The sequence below is a fragment of the Mirounga leonina genome, unplaced genomic scaffold (genome assembly GCF_011800145.1).
Source record: "Mirounga leonina isolate KUSES-001 unplaced genomic scaffold, KU_Mleo_1.0 Mir_94, whole genome shotgun sequence".
Classification (NCBI taxonomy): Eukaryota; Metazoa; Chordata; class Mammalia; order Carnivora; family Phocidae; genus Mirounga; species Mirounga leonina.
Genome location: NW_023270855.1, coordinates 55,905,038 through 55,924,481, shown reverse-complemented (window position 1 = coordinate 55,924,481; position 19,444 = coordinate 55,905,038). Strand labels below are relative to the sequence as shown.

The following is a 19,444-nucleotide window of genomic DNA, read 5'->3' as shown; positions in this document are numbered from 1 at the left end:
GGAATCTCGGGGCATGTCGGCTCTGGACAACTTGACGAAGGGGCTGGACAACTCGACTCTGATCCCAGATAACTCCACACTGGTCCCGGACAACTCGACACTCGTCCTGGACAACTCAACGGAGAAGCTGAACGGGGCCACCCTGCTGGGCTGGACTGGGACCGAGCCAGCGCTCAGCTCTGGACGGGTGGGATTGGAGGCAGCAGGGGAAGAGCTATGAGCACCATCCCAATGTGCCCGCAGGCCCCTGGGCTTAGGGGCCCTTCTGTGGACAGTGACAACAGGCATGGGGATGAGAGGTGAGACCTGGCGTAAGAGCCAGGATGGAGACGCACAAACCCATGGACCCAGATACACACAGAACACGCTCACAGGGCAACCACAGGGCCACGAAGCCTGAGAAATACACAGATCCAGGCAAAGGAACAGGCAGACACATACAGAGTGATCCACAGACCCAGACAGACAGACAGACACACACACACACACACACACACACCCCATGCCTCCACAGCTCCCCTGCCCCCAGACTCCTCCCTGCCTCCTGCACAGAGGGAAGAGAAACCGGCTGAGTCTGTGGGGACCCTGGCCCACAGCCACCCCTCTTTTCTAAGATCACAGAGATCCTTAATAAAGTATTTTTTTTTCTTAATAAAGTATTTCGACAGAACACGGCTGGCACAAAGCGGCATTAGGGTGGGAGCTGAAGCAGAGTCTTGGGCTCCTCAACTCCTGAAAGGAGGGGCTGGGCCAGCCTGGGATGGGGAGGGAGGTGCGGCCAGACCCCCAGGCTGGGAAGGCGGCCTGCCAGGCCCCAGGGGTGCCTTCAGCACCTTGGAGAGCGGCCGCAAGCAGATCGCAGGGCACCCTTCAGGGTGTCCACGGAAGGCCTGGGGACCGCCTTCCTGGGGGCTGCACAGCCCACCCTGCTTGTTTTCCGGGTGGGGAGACTTGTTTTTCCGGCATGGGAAGTGAAGGGACCTGGCTGGAACCCAGCTGTGCCTGTGCTCTCCTAATGTGTGGTGACGCCACCGGCTGAGCAGGGGCCAGGGCCTTCGAACCAGACCAAAGCGCACGGCCCCCAGCCTCGCGGGGCTCACAGCCTAGCAGTGGAGGGCAAATATTTAGAAACCACGCACACAGGCACATCATCACACACTGGGGGCTCCAGGAACGCCAGGTGTGGTACTGCCCCTCCTCCTTCGCCTCCAGGCCTGGTTTGCAGAGAGGCCCAGCAGGGTCCACAGGGGCAAGGGGACCATGCAGTCCTGTCAGGACTAGGACCTGGCACAAGGTTATGAAGGCCAAACACAGACTCAGATGCAAGAATTTCTGCTTTTATTGCATTGAAGACTTCTTTGGAAGTCTGGAGGCAGCCAGGTGGACACACCCCTTTCTCCCTCTAGCCCCAGAGGCAGTGTAAACCCCATTGTCTGTGCCACCATGAAGTCTGGCTCCTGAATGGTGACTCTGCCCACCCCCCTCACCTCCCGGAGGGACTGTGAAGGCGATTTGGGGGGGGGGGGGCAGGGGAAGGGGAGTGTGAGGGCCCAGGGCCAGAGAGAGTTAACCTTGTTTACACCGGGAACTAGGGAGGGCCTGGCCACACCTCCCCAGAACATCCTGAGTCAGGAGCTGGGGCCCAGGAGGAGCAGATGCCTGGGGTGTCAGATCCAAGGTCCATGTCCAGGGTGTAAATGCTCCTCCCCAGGCCCACACCGGAGGCCCCTAGAGCTAGAGAGAGAGGCAGTGGAGGGTGAGCCTGCCCTGGGGTCTGGAGCCCGGCAATCAGCACCCTGAGGTCGCCCCCCCACCCCCACGGGCAGGTACAAGTAACAAAGTGAGACCAGTAAGAAAAGATGAATCCATGGTTTCTATAAAAAGCCCCACCCTCCCCAGGCCCCCGGGTCAGCTGGGGGCCACCTCGGCCTTCACCCTTTTGGGGGGCCTGTGCGGCGCAGGACTGTCCAGATGCTCCCTCTTGGGGCTGGTGGGCCCGGAGCCATTGTGCTGGGTGCAGGGCTCTGCTGAGGGCTCCGGCGTGGGGCTGGCGGGTGCTGGGCCGTTGAGCTGGGTGGGGGCCTCCTCCTTGGGCTCCAGCTTGGGGGCGGGTGGGCGGGGCAGGGGGGGAAGCGCCCTCTCCAGCACGCGGGGGCCGTCCCAGGCGGGGATCTCCAGGCTCAGGTGCTTCATGAGCCTGGTCATGACCTCGTCCACATAGCCATGGATACGGAGGTCGGCGTGGCGGTCCTGCGGGGGCAAAGACAGGTCAGGCTGAGGCAGAGGTCGGGAGGGGAGGGAGGCTGGGGCAGGGAGCATGTCAGGGTGGGCTCAGAACGTACATGCTTTGTGGGCTGAAGGTTGACAATGACCAGTCGGCCTCCTCGGCGCTTGGTGGCGAGGGGCAGGTTCCCGCTGGGCCGGATTTGCAGCGAGGTGCCCAGTGTGATGGACAGGTCTGCGTTCCTGGGACGGGAAGGCAGAGTCAGATGGAGCCCCTTCTAGGCCTGCACAAGGGTCTCTGCAGCCCTCCTCCTGCCCCACAAGACTAGGAGGCCTCCAACCCTTCCTGGCTCAAGCCCTATGGCCTCACCACCCACCTTGTGCTCCCACAACACGCCCAGCCCTGGGAAGTCAGCTCACTCCACACCCTCTGCTCTCAAGGGCCGCCCACAGCCTGGGCCAGCTTCTGAGCTGCCCTGAGTCCTGCCCCTGCCGCTTCCCTTCTGCCTGAGCCACCTCCCCACCCCCTTGGCAGAAGCAGGGTTCTTGACGTGGGCAGGACCTTCAATGCTTGGGACTTGGGTTCTCTCCCGGCTCATCCACTTCCCAGATGGGTAGCATTGGACAGGAGTCCACCTGCTGAAGCCTCAGTTTCCCTGCCTGTAACACGTGCATGGTGCAGCATGAGTAGCTGCTGATAGTAAGAGGACAGTGAGGCCCAGAGCAGGGCGTCAGGAAGAGGACAGTGAGGCCCAGAGCAGGGCAGCCATCTCTTTCAGGAAGCCTCTCCTGATGGCCCAGGGCCGGAGCTGGCTGTGCTTCTGCCTGTGTCCCCACCTGCCCAATCTGGGCTCATCTGAGGGTCAGACCTGCTGGCCTCATCAGCGAGAGTGAGGTCCCGGTCAGGCAGGGCGTCCTCCCAGTCCAGGATGGTATCTCTCAGCTCCCCCCTGCAGGGGAGGGGTGGGGGGATCAGCATGGAGACATGCACCCCGCCCCCCCGCGTCCAGGTGCAGCGAGAGGTCACTCACCTGCAAGCCCGAAGCCCCCTCGCCTTGGCCACGGTGCAGAGCCGGCCCGTGGCCTTGAGGCCCATGCTGCCCACGACAGTGTCCCGGACGTACTGCCTGTGTTGGGGGAGGAAGAGGGCCCCGTGGGGCTGGGTCAGCCCACCCCCTGCTCCCCTGCAGCCTGATCTGGGCGGCTCTTGCTTTTTTGGGGGAGCTGTTCTCCCAGGGAAGTGGGGGGCTTCCACAACACAGCTGGCCTGGTTGCACCCCAATGCCAGGGGGATGGAAACAGAAAGGCTGGGAAGTATTCCAAACCGAGGAGACTAGAGAGACCTGACAATGACATGCAAAGCATGACCCCAGGTTGGATCGTGGACTGGGACAAAAATAGAAGGCATGGGAGCACTGGGAAGCCAGGTGAGGGCCTGGATGATCTACACGGTCGTCCACATCCCGGCCTTTACTACGAATGTGCTGTGGCCACGGGAGACATGTGTCCCGTGGGCCTGGGGCAGTGGACACTTACGCCTCAACATCACAGCAAGGACTAACAAAATAGGGACGAAAGATTGTCAAATCCATGTTGAGATCAGCAAACTATGGCCCCAAGGATCAAATCTGGCCCTCGGCCTCCTGTCTTTGTGAATAAAGTTTTATTGGCACACGGCCATGCCCATTCCTTCCTGTGTTGTCTATGGCGACTTTCACACCACGACAGCAGAGCCCGTCAGGATCCTGACGGAGACTGCCTGGGCCACAAAGCTGAAAACGTTCTACCATCTGGCCCTTTACAGAAAAAGCTTGCTGAGCTCTGGTCTAGGCTAAGTTCGGGTTCATCAAACAATTCTTATATGAGTTTTCTGTAGATTTGAAATTTTTCAAAATAAATTTGGGGACACTTTTTTTTTTAACTTGGGGGCCCCACCTGGGTGGCTGCTCAGCCAGCTCAAGGAGACACAAGCAGAGCACCCCAGCTTTGGGAAGGGCTCTGGCTCAGCCTTCCCAGAGCGGGCCGACACACCTCTGTCACACTCCGTTATGGGCTGAATTGTGTCCCCTCAAAGATATGTTGGAGTCCCGGCCCCCAATACTTTAAAGCGTGACCGCATTTGGAAATAGGATCGTTGCCGATGTAACGAGTTAAGATGAGATCACACAGGGGAGGCTGGCGCTCATCTCATAGGACTGGTGTCCTTATGAACCAGGCGGAGGGTGGCGTGAGGGGAAGACAAGCCGAGGAGCACCAAGGACTGTGAGAAACCTCCAGAAGACGCAAAGGGGAAGGAAGGAGCGCCCCCTGCAGAGTTCAGCAGGAGCCCTGCCCTGCCAACAACCGATCTCTGACTTCCGGCTTCCAGGCCACGATGACACATTTCTGTTTCGAGCTATTCAGCTTGTGGTCATTGTTAAGGCAGCGCAGAGGGGGAATGCGCCTCCCCAGGAGGAACACAAGCCCCCAGCCCCCACCCCAGCCTGGGTCTCTGGCCACGCCAGAGGAGACTCATAAGGCTCTTACACAGAGCCCGACCCGGGAGGTCACAGAGAATGGGGCCGGCCCGTTCTAACCCTAACTCCCCCCACCCCCGTGGCACTCACGTCTTACACTTGACACACTCTTCTACAAACATGTTTCCATGGAGCTCTGCCAACTTGTCCCTGTGGAAGGAGAAGAGAGACACGTAGCCGTGGCACAGGGTTCTGGTTCCTGAGGCTGCAGGCCAAGTACCGAGCCCTCCTCCTCCAGGAAGCCTTCCCTAAGCCTTCAACCATAGGATCAATGGACTCTCTCCTTCTGGTGCCTCTGGCTGCTGACTCCACCATCCACACATTGTACAACCTCACCCAGATGGCCCAACCTCTCTGAGCCCGAGGAGTCATTAACCTCATGGCTGACCCCACCTCTGTTCACAGACAGCCCATTCCGCTCACAAAATCCATCCACAATCATGTCGGAACCTCCGAATGTCACCAAGTCTGAAGGACAGGAGTTCTGATCTCCAGTTTGCAAAGGAACCTGAGGCGATGGGAGGCCCAGGGGGCATGGGCTTTGGAAGCAGAGGAACATGGGATCAACTCCCGGCGCTACTGCTTCCCAGCTGTGTCACGTTGGGCAGGTCGCTTAACCTCTCTGTGCCTCAGGCCCTGTCCGAGAAACGGGACAGCAGTGCCTAACTTTTGGGATAGTTGGGGGAGCAATGATCAGGCCTGGGCTCTTGCCCTGGTTCCCTTGGTCACCTCCCTCATGTCCCCACTCCTATGTCACAGCCCCCCTGGCCTGTTACAGGCTGCATTGCCCACCCTACCTTGCCCTTCTCTTTCCTGGCAGTGATCACCGCCTGACCTAGAATGCAATTTGCTAATTTATCTCGTCTTCTGTTTCCTCGCCACGGGAGCATAAGTCCTGGGAGGGCAGCGCTTCCGTCTTGTGTGCCCAGCATCCTGTGTCTAGAACAGCGTGCAGCGCCAGTGGGCACTGGATAAGTGGTTGTAAATGGTTGTTGGGTGTGATCCATTTTGCTCCTGTCTGCACACAGTGGGTGCTGGGGGATCAGTGCTTCGTCCTCCAAAATGGGACTTGGGAGGTAGTGACCGTGCAGGACCGCTCTGGTTCACAGAGCCCTACTGGGCACCAAGCGCTTCTCCCCGCCGCCTCACTAGATTGCCACGGTGGCCTCACGGGGGAGGGACTGGCGTCCATGCTCATTTTAAAGATAAGGAAACTGAGGCCCAGAGAGAGGTGTGGCCTGGCCCAGGCCCAGCGGGGCCGGAAGCCGGGGGTTACCTGGGGAAACCGGAGCGCACGTGCAGCCCGTCCACGTTCTGGCTGACCAGGAAGCGGAGGAGGCCCACGCGCTCCAGCTGCACCAGGGCCATGTGCGTCTGCGTGGGCCGCGCGCTCTCAAAGGTGGTGTCGAATTTGGGGGCCAGGCCCCGCTCCTCCATCGTCCAGACGCCATGGGGGCCCCTGAAGGCAGCAGGTGGGGAGAGACACAGAGAGTTTAGGGTTCAAGGAGATAGGGATACAGAATAAGAGACCAAGCATTAGAGACAGAGACAGAGACAGAGAATCAGGGAGACAAGAGATAGAGACAGAGTGAGCAAGACAAAGAGAGGGGAGAGAAAAAGAGGGAGGGTAAGGGGAGAGGAGGGAGAATGTGGTGCATGAGGGCAAAAAATTATTCATTTCAATCAACATTTCCTGCTGCTGCACTGAGCCTGGCCCTGTGCTGGGTGATGCTGGGGTCCTACTGGACCTGGGCCCTGCCCTCGAGGAGTCCTCCATCTTGTGGAGGGGGGACACAAGTGGCCACAGACCCTGCAGCCTGTGGAACTGGAAGAGCCCAGTGGAGGTGGTGGGGGCTATGCATGGGGAATGCGGGAAGGCTTCCTGGAGGAGGCTGAGTTGTCTCTTCAACTGTGCGAGGAAAGGGCAGAGCGATTCAGGCAGAAGGGGTAAGCAGAGGCCTAGGGGACTGACAACAGCCTATGAGTTGGGGAAATGCAAGTGGTCTGGGGGCTCCAGTAGGAGCAGCAGGGGCTGAGGTGGGAGAGATGTCCCGAGGCCAGAGCAGGAAGAGCTTTGATTTCCAGCCCGAAGTACCTGGAACTCTCCTGTGTGGCAGTGGGGAGCCATGGCAGATTGTGAAGGAGGGGTGGGAGGGAGTCACGCCTTAGAAGCCTAACATTCCTTCCAGAACCAGGAACCTGGGGCGCCTGGGTGGCACAGTTGTTGGGCATCTGCCTTCGGCTCGGGTCATGGTCCTGGGATCGAGCCCCACATCAGGCTCCTTGCTCCGTGGGAAGCCTGCTTCTCCCTCTCCCACTCCCCCTGCTTGTGTTCCCTCTTTCGCTGTGTCTCTCTGTCAAATAAATAAAATCTTAAAAAAAAAAAAAAAAGAAGAAGAAGAAGAACCAGGAATCTGCTCTCCTGATGCAAGTCTGGGCTACGGGCCCATGAAGCCTAGGGAGGGAGTATAAATGCGACAGGCCTGCCGTATGGGGCAGGGTTGCAAACTCAGTGCCTACAGGGGCCGCTAGGGGGTTGTCAGTTGAGACGTGGATGCTTCACCAAGAAGACTCTTGCCTAACACAGTATGCGCCAAGGAGAGAGGAGTCTAGACATTGTCTGGTTGCACACCCTTGTTAATAGGTGAGAGGCTGAGGTCTGGATGGTTCAAGCCACTTGCCTGACACCAGGTCTGATAGAAAAATATTTGCAGGGGCGCCTGGGTGGCTCAGATGGTTAAGCGTCTGCCTTCGGCTCAGGTCATGATCCCAGGGTCCTGGTATCGAGCCCCACATCGGGCTCCTGGCTCAGCGGGGAGCCTGCTCCTCCCTCTGCCTCTCTCCCTGCTCATGCTCTCTCTCTCTCTCTGTATCTCTGTGTCTCAAATGAATAAATAAAATCTTTAAAAAAAAAAAAAAAAAAGAGAGAAAAATATTTGCAAGTGAGCATGGAGCTAATTGCCCCTGATATCGATCTTCCCATCGTCTAAGGTAATAGAACCCCAGTATTCAGCCATGCATGGTGAGCCCAGGCAAGAGACTACATTCCCCAGGATCCCTTGCAGCTAGGTATGGTCAGGTGACCACGCTCTGGCCAATGGGGTGTGAGTGGAATGTTGTGCGTGACTTAAAGGGACGTGTCTGCAAGGGCGGGGTCTTTCCAGTGCCCGACACCCCCAAGGGGAAGGCAGCAGGATGGGTTCTGATGCCCAAGCCTCTGTGAGCTAACAGGGAAGCTGCTGGCGGTGTGGCAGGCCCTGCCTCAACTTCCCCTGCATGCCCACAGACCTGAAGTCAGGGATGCCCGAGGCGGTGCTGATCCCAGCACCTGTGTGGAACACCACGTTGGAGGACTGCCAGATCAGCTGCGCCAGCTCCCACACCTTCCGCTCCAACTCCTCAGGGGGGTCGAAGATCTGTCAGCAACAGAGCAGAAGGGAGAGGTCAAGACATGTCCCAAGTGGCAAAGCCACTAGCCACAGATTGGGATGCCCCTGCCTTGCCCAGAGGGAAGAACCGATTGGAAAAGGCAGCTTGTCCTCATGTCCCTCCTCTGCCCACAGCCCTCCGGGGCTCCCGCATTCCTCAGGGTAAAAGCCTAAGCCCTCCCAGCGGCCCTCAAGGCCCTGCATGACCTATCCTACCCTCCTCCCTCTCTCCCCCTCGCCCACTCTGCTCCAGTCACACATGCCTCCTCACTAGTCCTCCAACACACCAGGCCTGGTCCTGCCTCAGGACCTTTGCATGGGCTGTACCCTCTGCCTGGAGTGCTCCCACATGGCTCCTCCCTCACCTCCTTTAGGTCTTGGCTCAAAAGTCATCTCATTTGCACACCCAAGTTCACAGCAGTATCATTTACAATCGCTAAAACGTGGAATCAGTCCAAGGGTCTGTAGATGGATGAAGGATAAACACACATGCGGTCCATGCACACACTGGAATATCGTTCAGCCACAGAAAGGAAGGGACCCTGACACCTGCCACGACGTGGAGGGACCCCGAGGACACTGTGGTCAGTGAGAGTAGCCGGGCAAAGAAGGACACATCCCGCAGGAACTCACTCCCAGGAGGTTTGATTCCACAAACATTTATTGGGCACCTACTGGGCATCAGGCACTTTCTCAGCCCTGGGACCACAGTAGGGAACAAGGCATACAAAACCCCCTCATGCTAGCAGGGAGACAGACAAGGAGCAAGTAAATATAAGAAGTCCGATGATGGTAAGCTTCAGGTCCCCAGAGGAGTCCCGTCCACAGAGACGGAGAGGAGAGGGTGGGAGCCAGGGCTGGGGCAGGGGGTGAGGAGTCCGTGCTTCATGGGGACAGAGTCTCCGTGTGGGGAGATGGAAAGTTCTGGAAACGGATGATGAGGGTGGTTGCATGACAGCGTGAGTGTGCTTCATGCCACTGAGCTATGCCCTGAAAATGGTTAAGGTGGTACATTTTATGTTGTGTATTTCACCACAATAAAAAAAAATTGAAAAACCAAAAGTGATCCCAGTGATGCCTCCTGGGTCCTGGATTCAGTGCAGGCCCAGCTCTCCTCACCACTCCCTGCTTTATTTTTCTCCCTGAAGCTTACTTACCATTATCGGACTTCTTATATTTACTTGCTCCTTGTCTGTCTCCCTGCTAGCATGAGGGGGGTTTGTATGCCTTGTTCCCTACTGTGGTCCCAGGGCTGAGAAAGCGCCTGATGCCCAGTAGGGGCTCAATAAATGTTTGTGGAATCAAGCGACCAATCAAGGGACAGGCAGGAAGAGAAGAGAGGGGCTTCGGAGGGATTCTGAGGGTTCATATTAAATGCCTCCCTCAGAACGCACAGACCAGCCTTTAGGGGAGGGGGGCAATCTTCCCCCCAGTTTACAGAGGGGCGAGGGGACCCAGAAGGGAAGTGACTCACCCCAAGTCCTGCAGCGGCAGAAGGGGTCCTTCTGACACATATCTACGTCCATCCAACCTAAAACCCTTGTCCATCACCCTCAGGATAAAGTGTCAGCTCCCCAGTCTGGCACGTGCGGCCCCTGCGGTCCCGGCTCTGGCCTAATTTGTGCCCCAAGTGTATTTATTTCCACCTCCTCGCCTTCGCCCCTGCCGAGCCTTCCGCCTGCAACTGCGTCCCCTCGCTTCCCCCATCAGAACTTCAGGACCTCCCGCAACGCGAAGGCCTCGCTCGGTCCAGCCCGGCCGACCCGGGGCTGGGGGCGTCCCGGTCCCCGGGAGCGCAGGGGGCGTCACTTCCCGCCCCCTCCTCCCTGGGAAGTCCCTCCCATTGTCTAGCCTCAGTGCCTCCCGATATTCCCACAATGCCCCGCTGCTGTCCGGCCCCGCCCAGCCCGCGGCGCCGGGGGCGGCCTTCGGGACGCGGGGCCGAGCTCACCTCGGGGAGGCCGCACTTGCCCTTGTCCGCGTACGGCGACAGTCCCGCCGCGTAATTCACCGACATCCTCGCCGCCCCAGCGGGAACAATAAAGTTTCTCTTGTTGAGGCCGCTTCCGCCGGAAACGGGGCGGGACAGGAGCGGGGGGGCGGAGTCGCGTTCCACCCCCCAAGGCGCATGCGCCTCGTCTGACGCCTCAGGCGCCATCTCAACTGCTGGCAGAGAGGAGTCCGCTTCCTTCGAAGTGTTGGTGGGTGGCGGGAGACAGGGGCGGCCGCCCACGGGACAGCCCTCCAGTCACCTCTCAAACGAGGGGCACAGGCAACCGGTGCCCCCTTTCTTCTTCTTGCAAATGAGTAAATGGAAGTCTCCACGTCCCTCACGAGGACAGAGGACTCGTGCTTCCACTCGGGGCTCTCTGCGCCGCACATGTCAGAAGTTCACAAAGTCACCAGTGCAGGGCACTCGTGCAAGTGTGCGGGGGGCAGCGTGGGGCCTCCCCAGGTCGGGTCTCGGACGCCGCTCCGAATTACCCGAACGTCATCCAGGCCGGTGGCAGTCTGCCCTCGGCAGGCCAGGTGCACCGCTAAGGGACTGCTCGAGGGCACTGGGGCTGGTGGCCTTGAGGATGCATTGAAGAGACGTGTGGAGCACCAACCGTGCCGGGGGGGACACTGGAGAACAAAGGTGGCACCTTGGGGCGCGAGGTGGACACAGAGCGGTGACCGGGAGATGGTGACTTAGTGTGATTCAGGTGCCATGAGGGCACCGGGCCATAGGGAGCTCAGAGGAGGCACCTGACCCAGCCTGGGTGCATCCGGGAAGGCTTCCTGGAGGAGGGGGTGTTGCAGCAAAGATCCGAAGAGTGAGTAGGAATGAGATGGGGAGAGTGAGCCTGTTGGGAGTGACATGGGGTACAGAAGGGGCGTTCCTGGTGGAGAAACAGCAAGCGCAGAGGCCGGGAAGAGAGGTAGAGGGTGGTGGAAGAGAGCTGGTGTCTTCCTGCCAGAGCTCGTTGGCCAGCAGGCAGCCCCGCGGCCAGCCTGTCTCCTCCCTCTGCTCATCCCCGGCCCCCTGGGGCGGCTGCCCTCTCCGAGCTGATCGGGTGTCTGAGCTGAGCGCTTGGAGTTGCCGGTGTGAGCTGGTGGCCCAGCTGGGAGCAGGTAACTGGAGCCGGCAGTGGGCGAGGAGGCCTGGTGCTAGAGTCACTGGAGTTGCAGGAGGTAGGAGAGGAGGAAGTGAGGGAAGGCTGGGATGCAGGCGCTGGTTAGGGCCTCAGCCCCTTGCCTCTGAGCCCTGGTGTGTGGGAGCAAGGAGAGGCCCACGTATGTCCCAGCTACGCTGAGGAACTTCCCAGCACCCTCCCTCTCTCTCTCTCTCTCTCTCTCTCTCTCTCTCTCTCTCTCTCTCTCTCTCACACACACACACACACACACACTCATGCACGCACTTCCCACTTCCCAGCCTTTGCGTTGTCTAGGGTACATACCCTCTTTAACTGCTGCTGCCCCTCTCAGCATCCTGCCTGGCCATCAGGCCCTCCTTTATATATCATCACCTCTTCCAGGAAGCTACTCCCATCCCCCAAGCCCATGGATCCCCTCCTGCCCAGCCAACCTGTGGACTCCTCTTGGGTGTCTTATCACACTCTGCTCTGGGTGTGATTGAGACAGAGGTGGAAGAAAAAGGGTAGGGTGAGTGCTAAGTGAAGGGGTATGTTGATTGGTGGAGGGGTGGGTGGATGAATGGGTGGTCAGTAGATAGATGGGTGGGTAGATGGAAGGATGAATGGATGAATGCACGGTAGGGTGGGTGGATGGGTGGGTGTTGCATGGGTGAGTGTTGGATGTAGAGGTGGGTGTTGGATGTGTAGGTAGGTGGGTAGGTGGATGGATGGGTGAGTGTTGGATGTAGAGGTGGGTGTTGGATGTAGAGGTGGGTGGCTGGGTGGGTGGGTGGTTGTTCAATATGTAAGTGGGTGGGTGGTTGGATGGTGGGTGAGTGGTGGATGAAGTATGGTTGAAGGGTCATGAAGAACCATGAGAAGGTGAGTTGGTGGCTGGTAGCCAGCGGATGGCTGTGTACATGCTTGGGTAGGAGGATGGATGCACAGGTGAATAGATGAATGAACAGACAGGTGGAAGGAAGGATAGTTTTGAGAATTCACTGGCAGGTTGGACAGGTGATGGACAGGTCTTCGTAGGAATCCGACTCAAAATAGGAAGGAATCCGTAGCCACACACCTTGAAATGTGTCTGCCTGCTCTCGATCCCTGTACACGCAAAGAACACGTCACAGGCCCGGGTGGACGAACAGGTGCATATACATGTATACAGTCATCACCCCAGACCTCTGCTCCCCTGGGGTGACTTGCCTCCGTGTTCTCCCTCACACAGATGCCAGCCTGATGTAAGGGGACTTGGCTGCAGATAATCTTCTCCGATTATCCAAGAACCGTGCCTTTGTGCTAAGGGGCCTCAGCTCTGGGCCTGGCCCCCAGGAGCCCCTCACTGTTCAGGAAGACATTACCTGCCCAGACACTTCTAACCTTCAAAGCCGGGGCTGGGGCAGAGGAAGGGACCCAACGAGGGCTAGGGAAACCCAGTTTGAGGAGTTAAGAGTTCAGCCTGTGGATGACAGGCAAAGCTCTTCAGAACACGGGATTTTGTGAACTGGGCTGTGAAGGGTAAATAGGAGTTCACCAGAAAAGAAGGAGAAGAAAGGGCATTCTATGTAGAAATAACTGCACAGATGGAAACTTGGAGACCAGAAAAAGCTTGATCTGCTTGGACAACAGGGAATACTGGTGAAGTGCATATATTGAGCACCTACTGTTTGCTGGGCTCTATGCTAGGGACTTCCCTGAAAACCTACCACAAGTTGGTCAAAAGGGCATTATCTCCCTCATTTTAAGTTTGAGGAAGGTGAGACTCAGAGAGGGCAAGTGACCTGCCAAAGGACACACAGCAATTAGGAGATGGGGTGTCCTGCATCTGGTTCCTGTTCTAGGGTCTGAAATGGCCCAGGGAAGAGGAAGAGGTCCTTTTGAGGAAGGGGAGGCTGGTGACCCTCCTATTCCCCAGGTGCCTCATCCCACCCCACTCTTATGCTTCCCTAGGTGGCCTAGGTTGAAGAGAACCATCAGACGCTGGCCATGAAGACCCTCCGGGCACGATTTAAGAAGACAGAGGTGAGTCTGAGGCCACTGAGATGCCCAGTATCCCCCCATTTCAGGCTCATGTGCCCCAGAGCCTGGTCATTGGGCCTTTGGAGTACTGTCCTCTGCCCCTCCTCTGATCCTTCTGGCAGCTTCCATATGACCAGGCCCCTCCATGTTCTGGACTCTCCTGAGGTTCCTCACCATGCACAGGTTCCTCACCACCCACCCCGTAGCTTCTGCTTCCTCTCCTCCCTTTCCTGTCTACTGCACCCTGCTGCCCTCGTGTCCCCATTGTGTCCCTGCTCAGTTTCCAGCCACCAGACCTTTGCCCTGCCTGTTCCCTCTGCTGAGAAAGCCCTCTCCTGCATGCATTGCTGCCTGTCAAACCCTCTACAGTCCCGACCCTATATGGCACCAGAAACTCTTCTTCCGGAAGAATCTCCATTCTCCCAAGCTCCAGTGACAACTTGCTTTTCTGAGGACTCAATTTCTCAGGGACCCTTATCTCTTGCTTTTGAGGATTCATTCAGCAAATGTTTGTATCAGGCACTGTTGTAGGCACTGAGGAAATGCCTGCTCTCTTGGAGCTGACAGCTGAGTGGGGTGATGGATACTAAACAAGATAAGTAAGTGCAAAGGCATTTTTTTTTTTTTTTTTTTGGTACCATGGAGACAAAGAAAGCAAGGAAAGGGAGCATCCAGGGCAAGGGAGATGGTTGCAATTTTAAAGCAAGTTGTCAAGAAAGACCTCACCAAGAAGCTGATATCAGAGCAAAGATCAGAAGGGAAAGAGGGAGGGAATTGCGTGTATATTTCAAGAATTGCATTCCAGGCAGAGGGGACAGCCAGTGCAAAGGCCCTGAAGTAGGCTGGAGCTGGCTTCCCATGCAGCCACACCTTGGACTGTGAACTCCCAGAGGGAGATGTTCCTTCTTCAGTCGTACCCACTCCCTCCTGGCCCTCCAGGTCCCTGCCTGTGTGGGGGCCAGTCCAGGGCACAGACTGAGAGAATCTAGGGTTAGAGGACAGAGACCAGTGTGGGCAAAGGTTCAGAGGCTGGGCCAGGCCTGGTTGATTCAGGGCATCTTGGGATGATGAGCAGGTTCCTTGGGCTGGAGTAGAGCATGTGAGCGGGCTGATGCTGAAGAGGGCCCACCCCGAGGAGTCCTGGAAAGCCAAAAAGAAAGGGGCAGAGGAACACACCTGCTTGTAAAGTCAGGTGGCTCTGGGTTTGAGTACATTCTCCTCCCAGCTAGCTGGTGACTGTGGGTCTGTCCCCAGCTTCCGCTTGCCCCCTCGGGTTTTCTCAACTCATTTATTTCTATGATTTATTAAGCTTAACATTCCTTTTCCTTTGATTTATTTTAATTTTTAAAATTTAAATGTAATATCATGAATTCATTTTTACTTATTTCACCTATTTTTGGTTTTATTTGTTTTTGTTTTATTTGTGTGTGTTTTGAGCGTTATAAGGAGCTTACTGTGTGCTTTGCAGATGTTAGCTCACTTGTTCCTCATAACAATCATATGGGGCAGGACCTTTTATTATCCCACTTTATAGATGAGGAGGGGAGGCCCAGAGAGATTAAGGAACTTTCCCAAGGTCACACAGTGAGGAAGTGAGACACCAGACTTCCCCGGGGTTGAGGGGGGAGGGAGTCTACTGATAAAAAGGAGAGAGGTAGGGAGAGGCTGAGACAGGAATAAATGGCTCATGAACCACCTACAAAATGTGGCACAGAGTCAGACTCATTCATTGAGGAATGATCCTAAAATTCTTCACCCTGTTTGAAATCCGTTCTTAAGGTGGACTGTTCACGTTTACCCCCCAAGAATTCCTGAGATGTTGTAGCCAGTGGTAACCCAAACCATATCACTGGTTAATTTCAGAAGTAGAATTATATTGAAGTCGAATCCTTCAAAAGGTGTGTGCAGCTAAAAAAAAAACCCAAAGACACCTGATTTGGGATGTGGGTGTATTGGGTGCGTAGCACAGAGGTGGGGTGAGTGGGGGGGGGGGGGGGAGGTGTTAAAGCCTCAGACTGGGTGTGAGGGTGTCTGGGGTGTCTGGGAGGCGGGCAGGAGCCTCGGCTGGAGCAGGGGCAGTACCAAGGGGCCTGGGGGCATCCTCCGCATCCCCCATCAGGCAGCTCGGGCAGCTCCCCCACTCCCTCCCTCCACTGGCCAGCTCCAGTTTCTGGGCAGACAGCAGGAGTCAGGTTCGGCTTTTGTTCACTCCCCAGAGGGACGAAAGCGAACACCGAACACCGTGACTGCATGCGTGACTACAGACACACAGACACCCTCCCCCCCGCCCCCCCTACCCCCAGCTGTCTCTCGGGACCTTTCATTCTCTCTTCTCAGCGCACAGACCAGCCTCTGCACCTTGGCCCCGTCCTCCCAGCTGCCTGGCATACCCTCCCCACTCTTTTCTGCTTCTTTACTGCCAGCCTTTCCTTCAAGGCCCCAACACATCGCCATACTTGCTCTGAGCCTTCTCAGAGCCTTTCTGGGCCTCAGTTTCCCCATCCGTAAGATGGGATTTAACTGGAGCTGTGAGCCTCCAATTAAATCCCCTCCCGCCAGCCTCCTGCCCTTGTGTCAGGTTTTAGAAAAATCCCACAAGCAAGAAGATTGGAGTTTTTAGAGGTTCATAGATGCCCACTGCCTCACTGCTTCCTGGAAAGTCTGTCTCTCATTTTTATTCTCCGGAGTTACTATTTAATTCATTCAACAGACATTTATTGGGTCCCAACCATGTTCCAGACCCTGTGGTAGGTGCTGGCGATCAGGCCTGGCTTCACGGACCCACGCTCGGAAGGGCCCCATGTTTGGTTTAATGCTGTCTTCTCTGACATGGTAGGGGAATAGACCCAGAGGAAACAGAATGTATTCAGTAGGGGACACAGTGTGCCATCAGGTGGGGAGAAGAGCAATAAAGAACAAAAACAAAAACAAAACCCTCTTCGGGTGCCTTCCAGGGTAGACAACAGGAGAGGAACCGGCCATGTGGACAGTGGGGGAGGGAGGGTGCTCCAGGTAGAGGACACTGCAAGATCAGAGGCCCAGACCAGAAAGGAGGTCACTGCGACAGGATGGGCCTGACCAGGGCAAGTGTAGGGGAGGTGAGCTCTGAGAGATGACCGGGGTACTGTTCAGAGCAGGGGTGGACCAATTCTCCCTGGAAAGGGCCAGGCAGTAATATTTTTGTCTTCGGGGGCCCTCAGACCTCAATTCGGCCAAGGCGAATTGGATGGGCGAGGCTCTGTCCCAATAAAACTTTATTTATAGACACTGAAATGTGAATTTCAGGTCATTTTCATAGATCACAAAATATTACTCTTCTTTTGATTTTTTTCCGCCCAAACCACCTATAAGTGTGAAAACCATTCTTAGCTCTTGAGCTGCACAAAACCAGGTGGGGGTGGGATTCAGCCCTGGGGACCAGTTTCTGTAGACCCTTGGGGACCCCCCCCCGAGAGCAGTCTGGATTTTACACTGAGTGAGGCTGTTGGAGGCTTTTGAGCAGAAGAGAGATAAGAGTTGATGCAGGCTTCAGGAAGCTGGGGGACAAGGGCAGGGGCTAGGAGACCAGGGCAGAAGTGTCCCCACATGGAGCCTGCAGTGATGGGGCTGGACTGCAGGCAGGAATGGGTACATGCATAGAGCTGACAGCCAGTGGGGTTGGCTGGTAGATTGAGTGTGGCACAAGAGAGGGGGATGGTGGTGCCCACATGCCCCAGGGTGAGGGGGTTGAGGGGTATTTGTCTGAGCTTGTATAGAATCCAGGAGGACAGGCCAAGGTACTGGGAAATCCGAGGCCCGAGCTGGGAGATCCATTTCAGTTTCCTCCCTGGGCAAGCCTGAGAGGGGCACTCTGCCTCTGGGTGTGAGAGACAGGAGCCCTCAATACCCACCCCTCCCCAATTACTTATTACCAGACTCCCCATTTATTGGCCCCACCTCTCCCTCCTCCTGCCCAAAGGTGTCCTAAGAAGAATCACAGACAGATCTCGCCCCCGGGGGACACTGAGCCATGTCTAGGGATGTCTGTGGTGGTCACACTGGGGGTGCTCCTGGCATCGAGTGGGCGGGACTAGGGATGCCACTCAGCCCCCCACAGTGCCTGGGACAGCCCCCCAACAGAGAGTGGTCTGGCCCTGAATGTCCGCAGTGCCTCGGTGGAGGAACCCAGCTGTATGGTGCCTGTTGCATTATCTATCCCGTTTAGCAGTTGGGGAATTGAGAGCCAGAGAAGGAACATGACTGGCCCAAAGTCACACAGTGTGCATAACATGACCAAGCTGGATTCAAGCCCCCCCCCCCGCCTCCTGTCTGCAGTCATGGCTGCTAACCCCAGGTTCCAGAAGGCTGTCTCTATACCCATCCCTTCTCTCCCCTGTCATCCCTGTGTCCCCACCCCCAACCACCCCATGGCCCCTTCCTGAATTTGCAGCCATATCAACACAGTGGACCATCCCACATTCTGGAACCTCTCGTGGCTTCCCCAATGTCCCCCATTCCTGGATTCCCCCTCCTTCCGTGGACACACCTCCTCCTCTGCCCTACCCTTAAGTATGAGCCCACCCACCCGGTCCTGGACCAGGGCATGGGCAACTGGGCTGGTGGAGGAGAGCGATAATTTCATGATTTCTCCTGAACCTGGTCTTGTCCCTGCCACCCCCCCAACTCCTGCCCATCCTCTAAGTTTCAGCTCAGATGCCCTCTCTTCCGGGAAGCCCTCCCAAACTCCCCAGTGTCAGGAGTCCTCTCTGAGCTCCCAGCTGGCCTGGGCTTCCCCCATTACAGCCCTGATCACCCTGGTTCATCAATCCCTGGGTGTATATGTCTCCCCAGGGACCCCAGGGATAGCAGGGACATCTGTCTTGTCACCACTGGGAGCCAGTGCCCCGTGCAGCGCCAGGCACCCCATAGGACAAATGGACTCAATGACTGAGATTCACATGGCTCAGAGGACCTGGCCTTGTGAGTCATTCATTCACTCAGCAAACATTTATGCTGGGGTGCCTGGCCTGTGTCAGGGAGGCCTTGGCCTGGCCCTGCTGTCAAGGGGCCCCCAGTCTGAGAGAACACCCAGCGGACAGAGACCCTACCAGCCCCTGGGAGGAGCTGGGTCCTCTCCGTGTTCTGGTGATTTTACTGACCACCTACGATGGCCTGTGTCCTCAGGATTCAGCATTAGATATGCACACGGGCGCAAGCACATGCGTGTTTGACGAATGAATCCATGTTTACTGCACTTACTATGTGCCGGGCACTGGTGAGTGCTTTGCGTGGCCTATCTCATTAGTCCTCCCGAAAACCCTCTGCGTGCAGTAGCAACTGTTTATTTTGAAACCCATTTTCCAGGTGAGGAAAGTGAAGTCCGAAGCAGGTAAGCAAGTATCTTGGCCGGGTCGTATAGGTGCTAAGTGCGGAGGGCCTGGGGATAGGGCCCTGGATTCAGATTCGTTTGTCAGCCTGCTGGGTCCCCCTGGTGCGTGAGTGCATGAATGATGGCCCGGCAGAGTGGGAAGCTCTGGCTGCCGGGGGCTCAGGCCCGGAGTCCCCTGCGACCCGCGGCCAGCTCGGACGAGGCGGAGACGCTGCGGGCGGGTCCCCGGAGATCCAGCGGGCAGCCCGCGGGGCCAAGGGAGCCGGCCTCCTTGGCCACATCCTGCTCCAGGCAGGAAGGTCAGGGAGTGCCCAGGCGGCACCTGGTCTCGGAGCCTAGCCCCTCCCCGACACGACCCCTACCGTGGGGGCGGACCTCCAGGAGGGGGGGTTGGGGCGCGCGGGCCGGGCGGCAGAGCTCCACCGGACCCCCACCCCTCCCTCGAGTCCCCCCCAAGTTCCTCCCTCCGGACCCCCCAGCCCCTCCCTCCAGCGCCCTGCATCCCCTCCCTCCAGCGCCCTGCATCCCCTCCCTCCGACCCTCCGTAGCCCCGCCCTCCGGGCCTTCCCTCAGCCCCCTCCCCAGTCCCTCCCTCCGGACCCTCCCTCCAGCGCCCTCCAGCCCCTCCTGCTCCTCCCGCCCGGTCCCCCAGCCCCTCCCTCCGGGTCCTCTCGGCCCCTCCCTCTAGGCCCTCTCCAGTCCGTCCCTCCAGGCTCCCCCAGCTCCTCCCTCCAACCCCGCATTTCCTCTCTCCGGAACCCCCCCCCCCCC

General features: G+C 57.4%; 1 protein-coding gene across 5 annotated transcripts; it reads right to left on the bottom strand.

Annotated features, from left to right (window-relative positions):
* Positions 1–1,552: 1,552 nt before the first annotated feature.
* Positions 1,553–10,211, bottom strand: SIRT6 (sirtuin 6). Of its 5 annotated transcripts, none has more exons than XM_034997150.1 (8): positions 10,119–10,211; positions 8,028–8,155; positions 6,016–6,198; positions 4,830–4,889; positions 3,255–3,350; positions 3,093–3,173; positions 2,343–2,466; positions 1,553–2,250 (listed from the first exon to the last, which is right to left on the bottom strand). In XM_034997150.1, the coding sequence occupies exons 1-8, from the start codon at positions 10,182–10,184 to the stop codon at positions 1,909–1,911; spliced, it is 1,080 nt and encodes a 359-aa protein (XP_034853041.1). In that variant the 5' UTR covers positions 10,185–10,211; the 3' UTR covers positions 1,553–1,908. The 5 variants fall into 5 exon arrangements, with proteins under 5 accessions (XP_034853041.1, XP_034853043.1, XP_034853044.1 ...); XM_034997152.1 differs by lacking the exon at positions 10,119–10,211 and adding an exon at positions 9,642–10,039; XM_034997153.1 differs by lacking the exon at positions 10,119–10,211 and adding an exon at positions 8,533–8,818.
* Positions 10,212–19,444: the final 9,233 nt, after the last annotated feature.

Bases quoted from the DNA above. Each gene is read 5' to 3' on its own strand.
- SIRT6 (XM_034997150.1), bottom strand. From the start codon at position 10,184: ATGTCGGTGAATTACGCGGCGGGACTGTCGCCGTACGCGGACAAGGGC. The intron at 3,174-3,254 runs GTGAGTGACCTC...CCTCCCCTGCAG, and splicing joins AGGGGGCTTCGGGCTTGCAG to GGGGGAGCTGAGAGATACCA. The intron at 2,467-3,092 runs GTCTGACCCTCA...TTCCCGTCCCAG, and splicing joins CTCGCTGATGAGGCCAGCAG to GAACGCAGACCTGTCCATCA.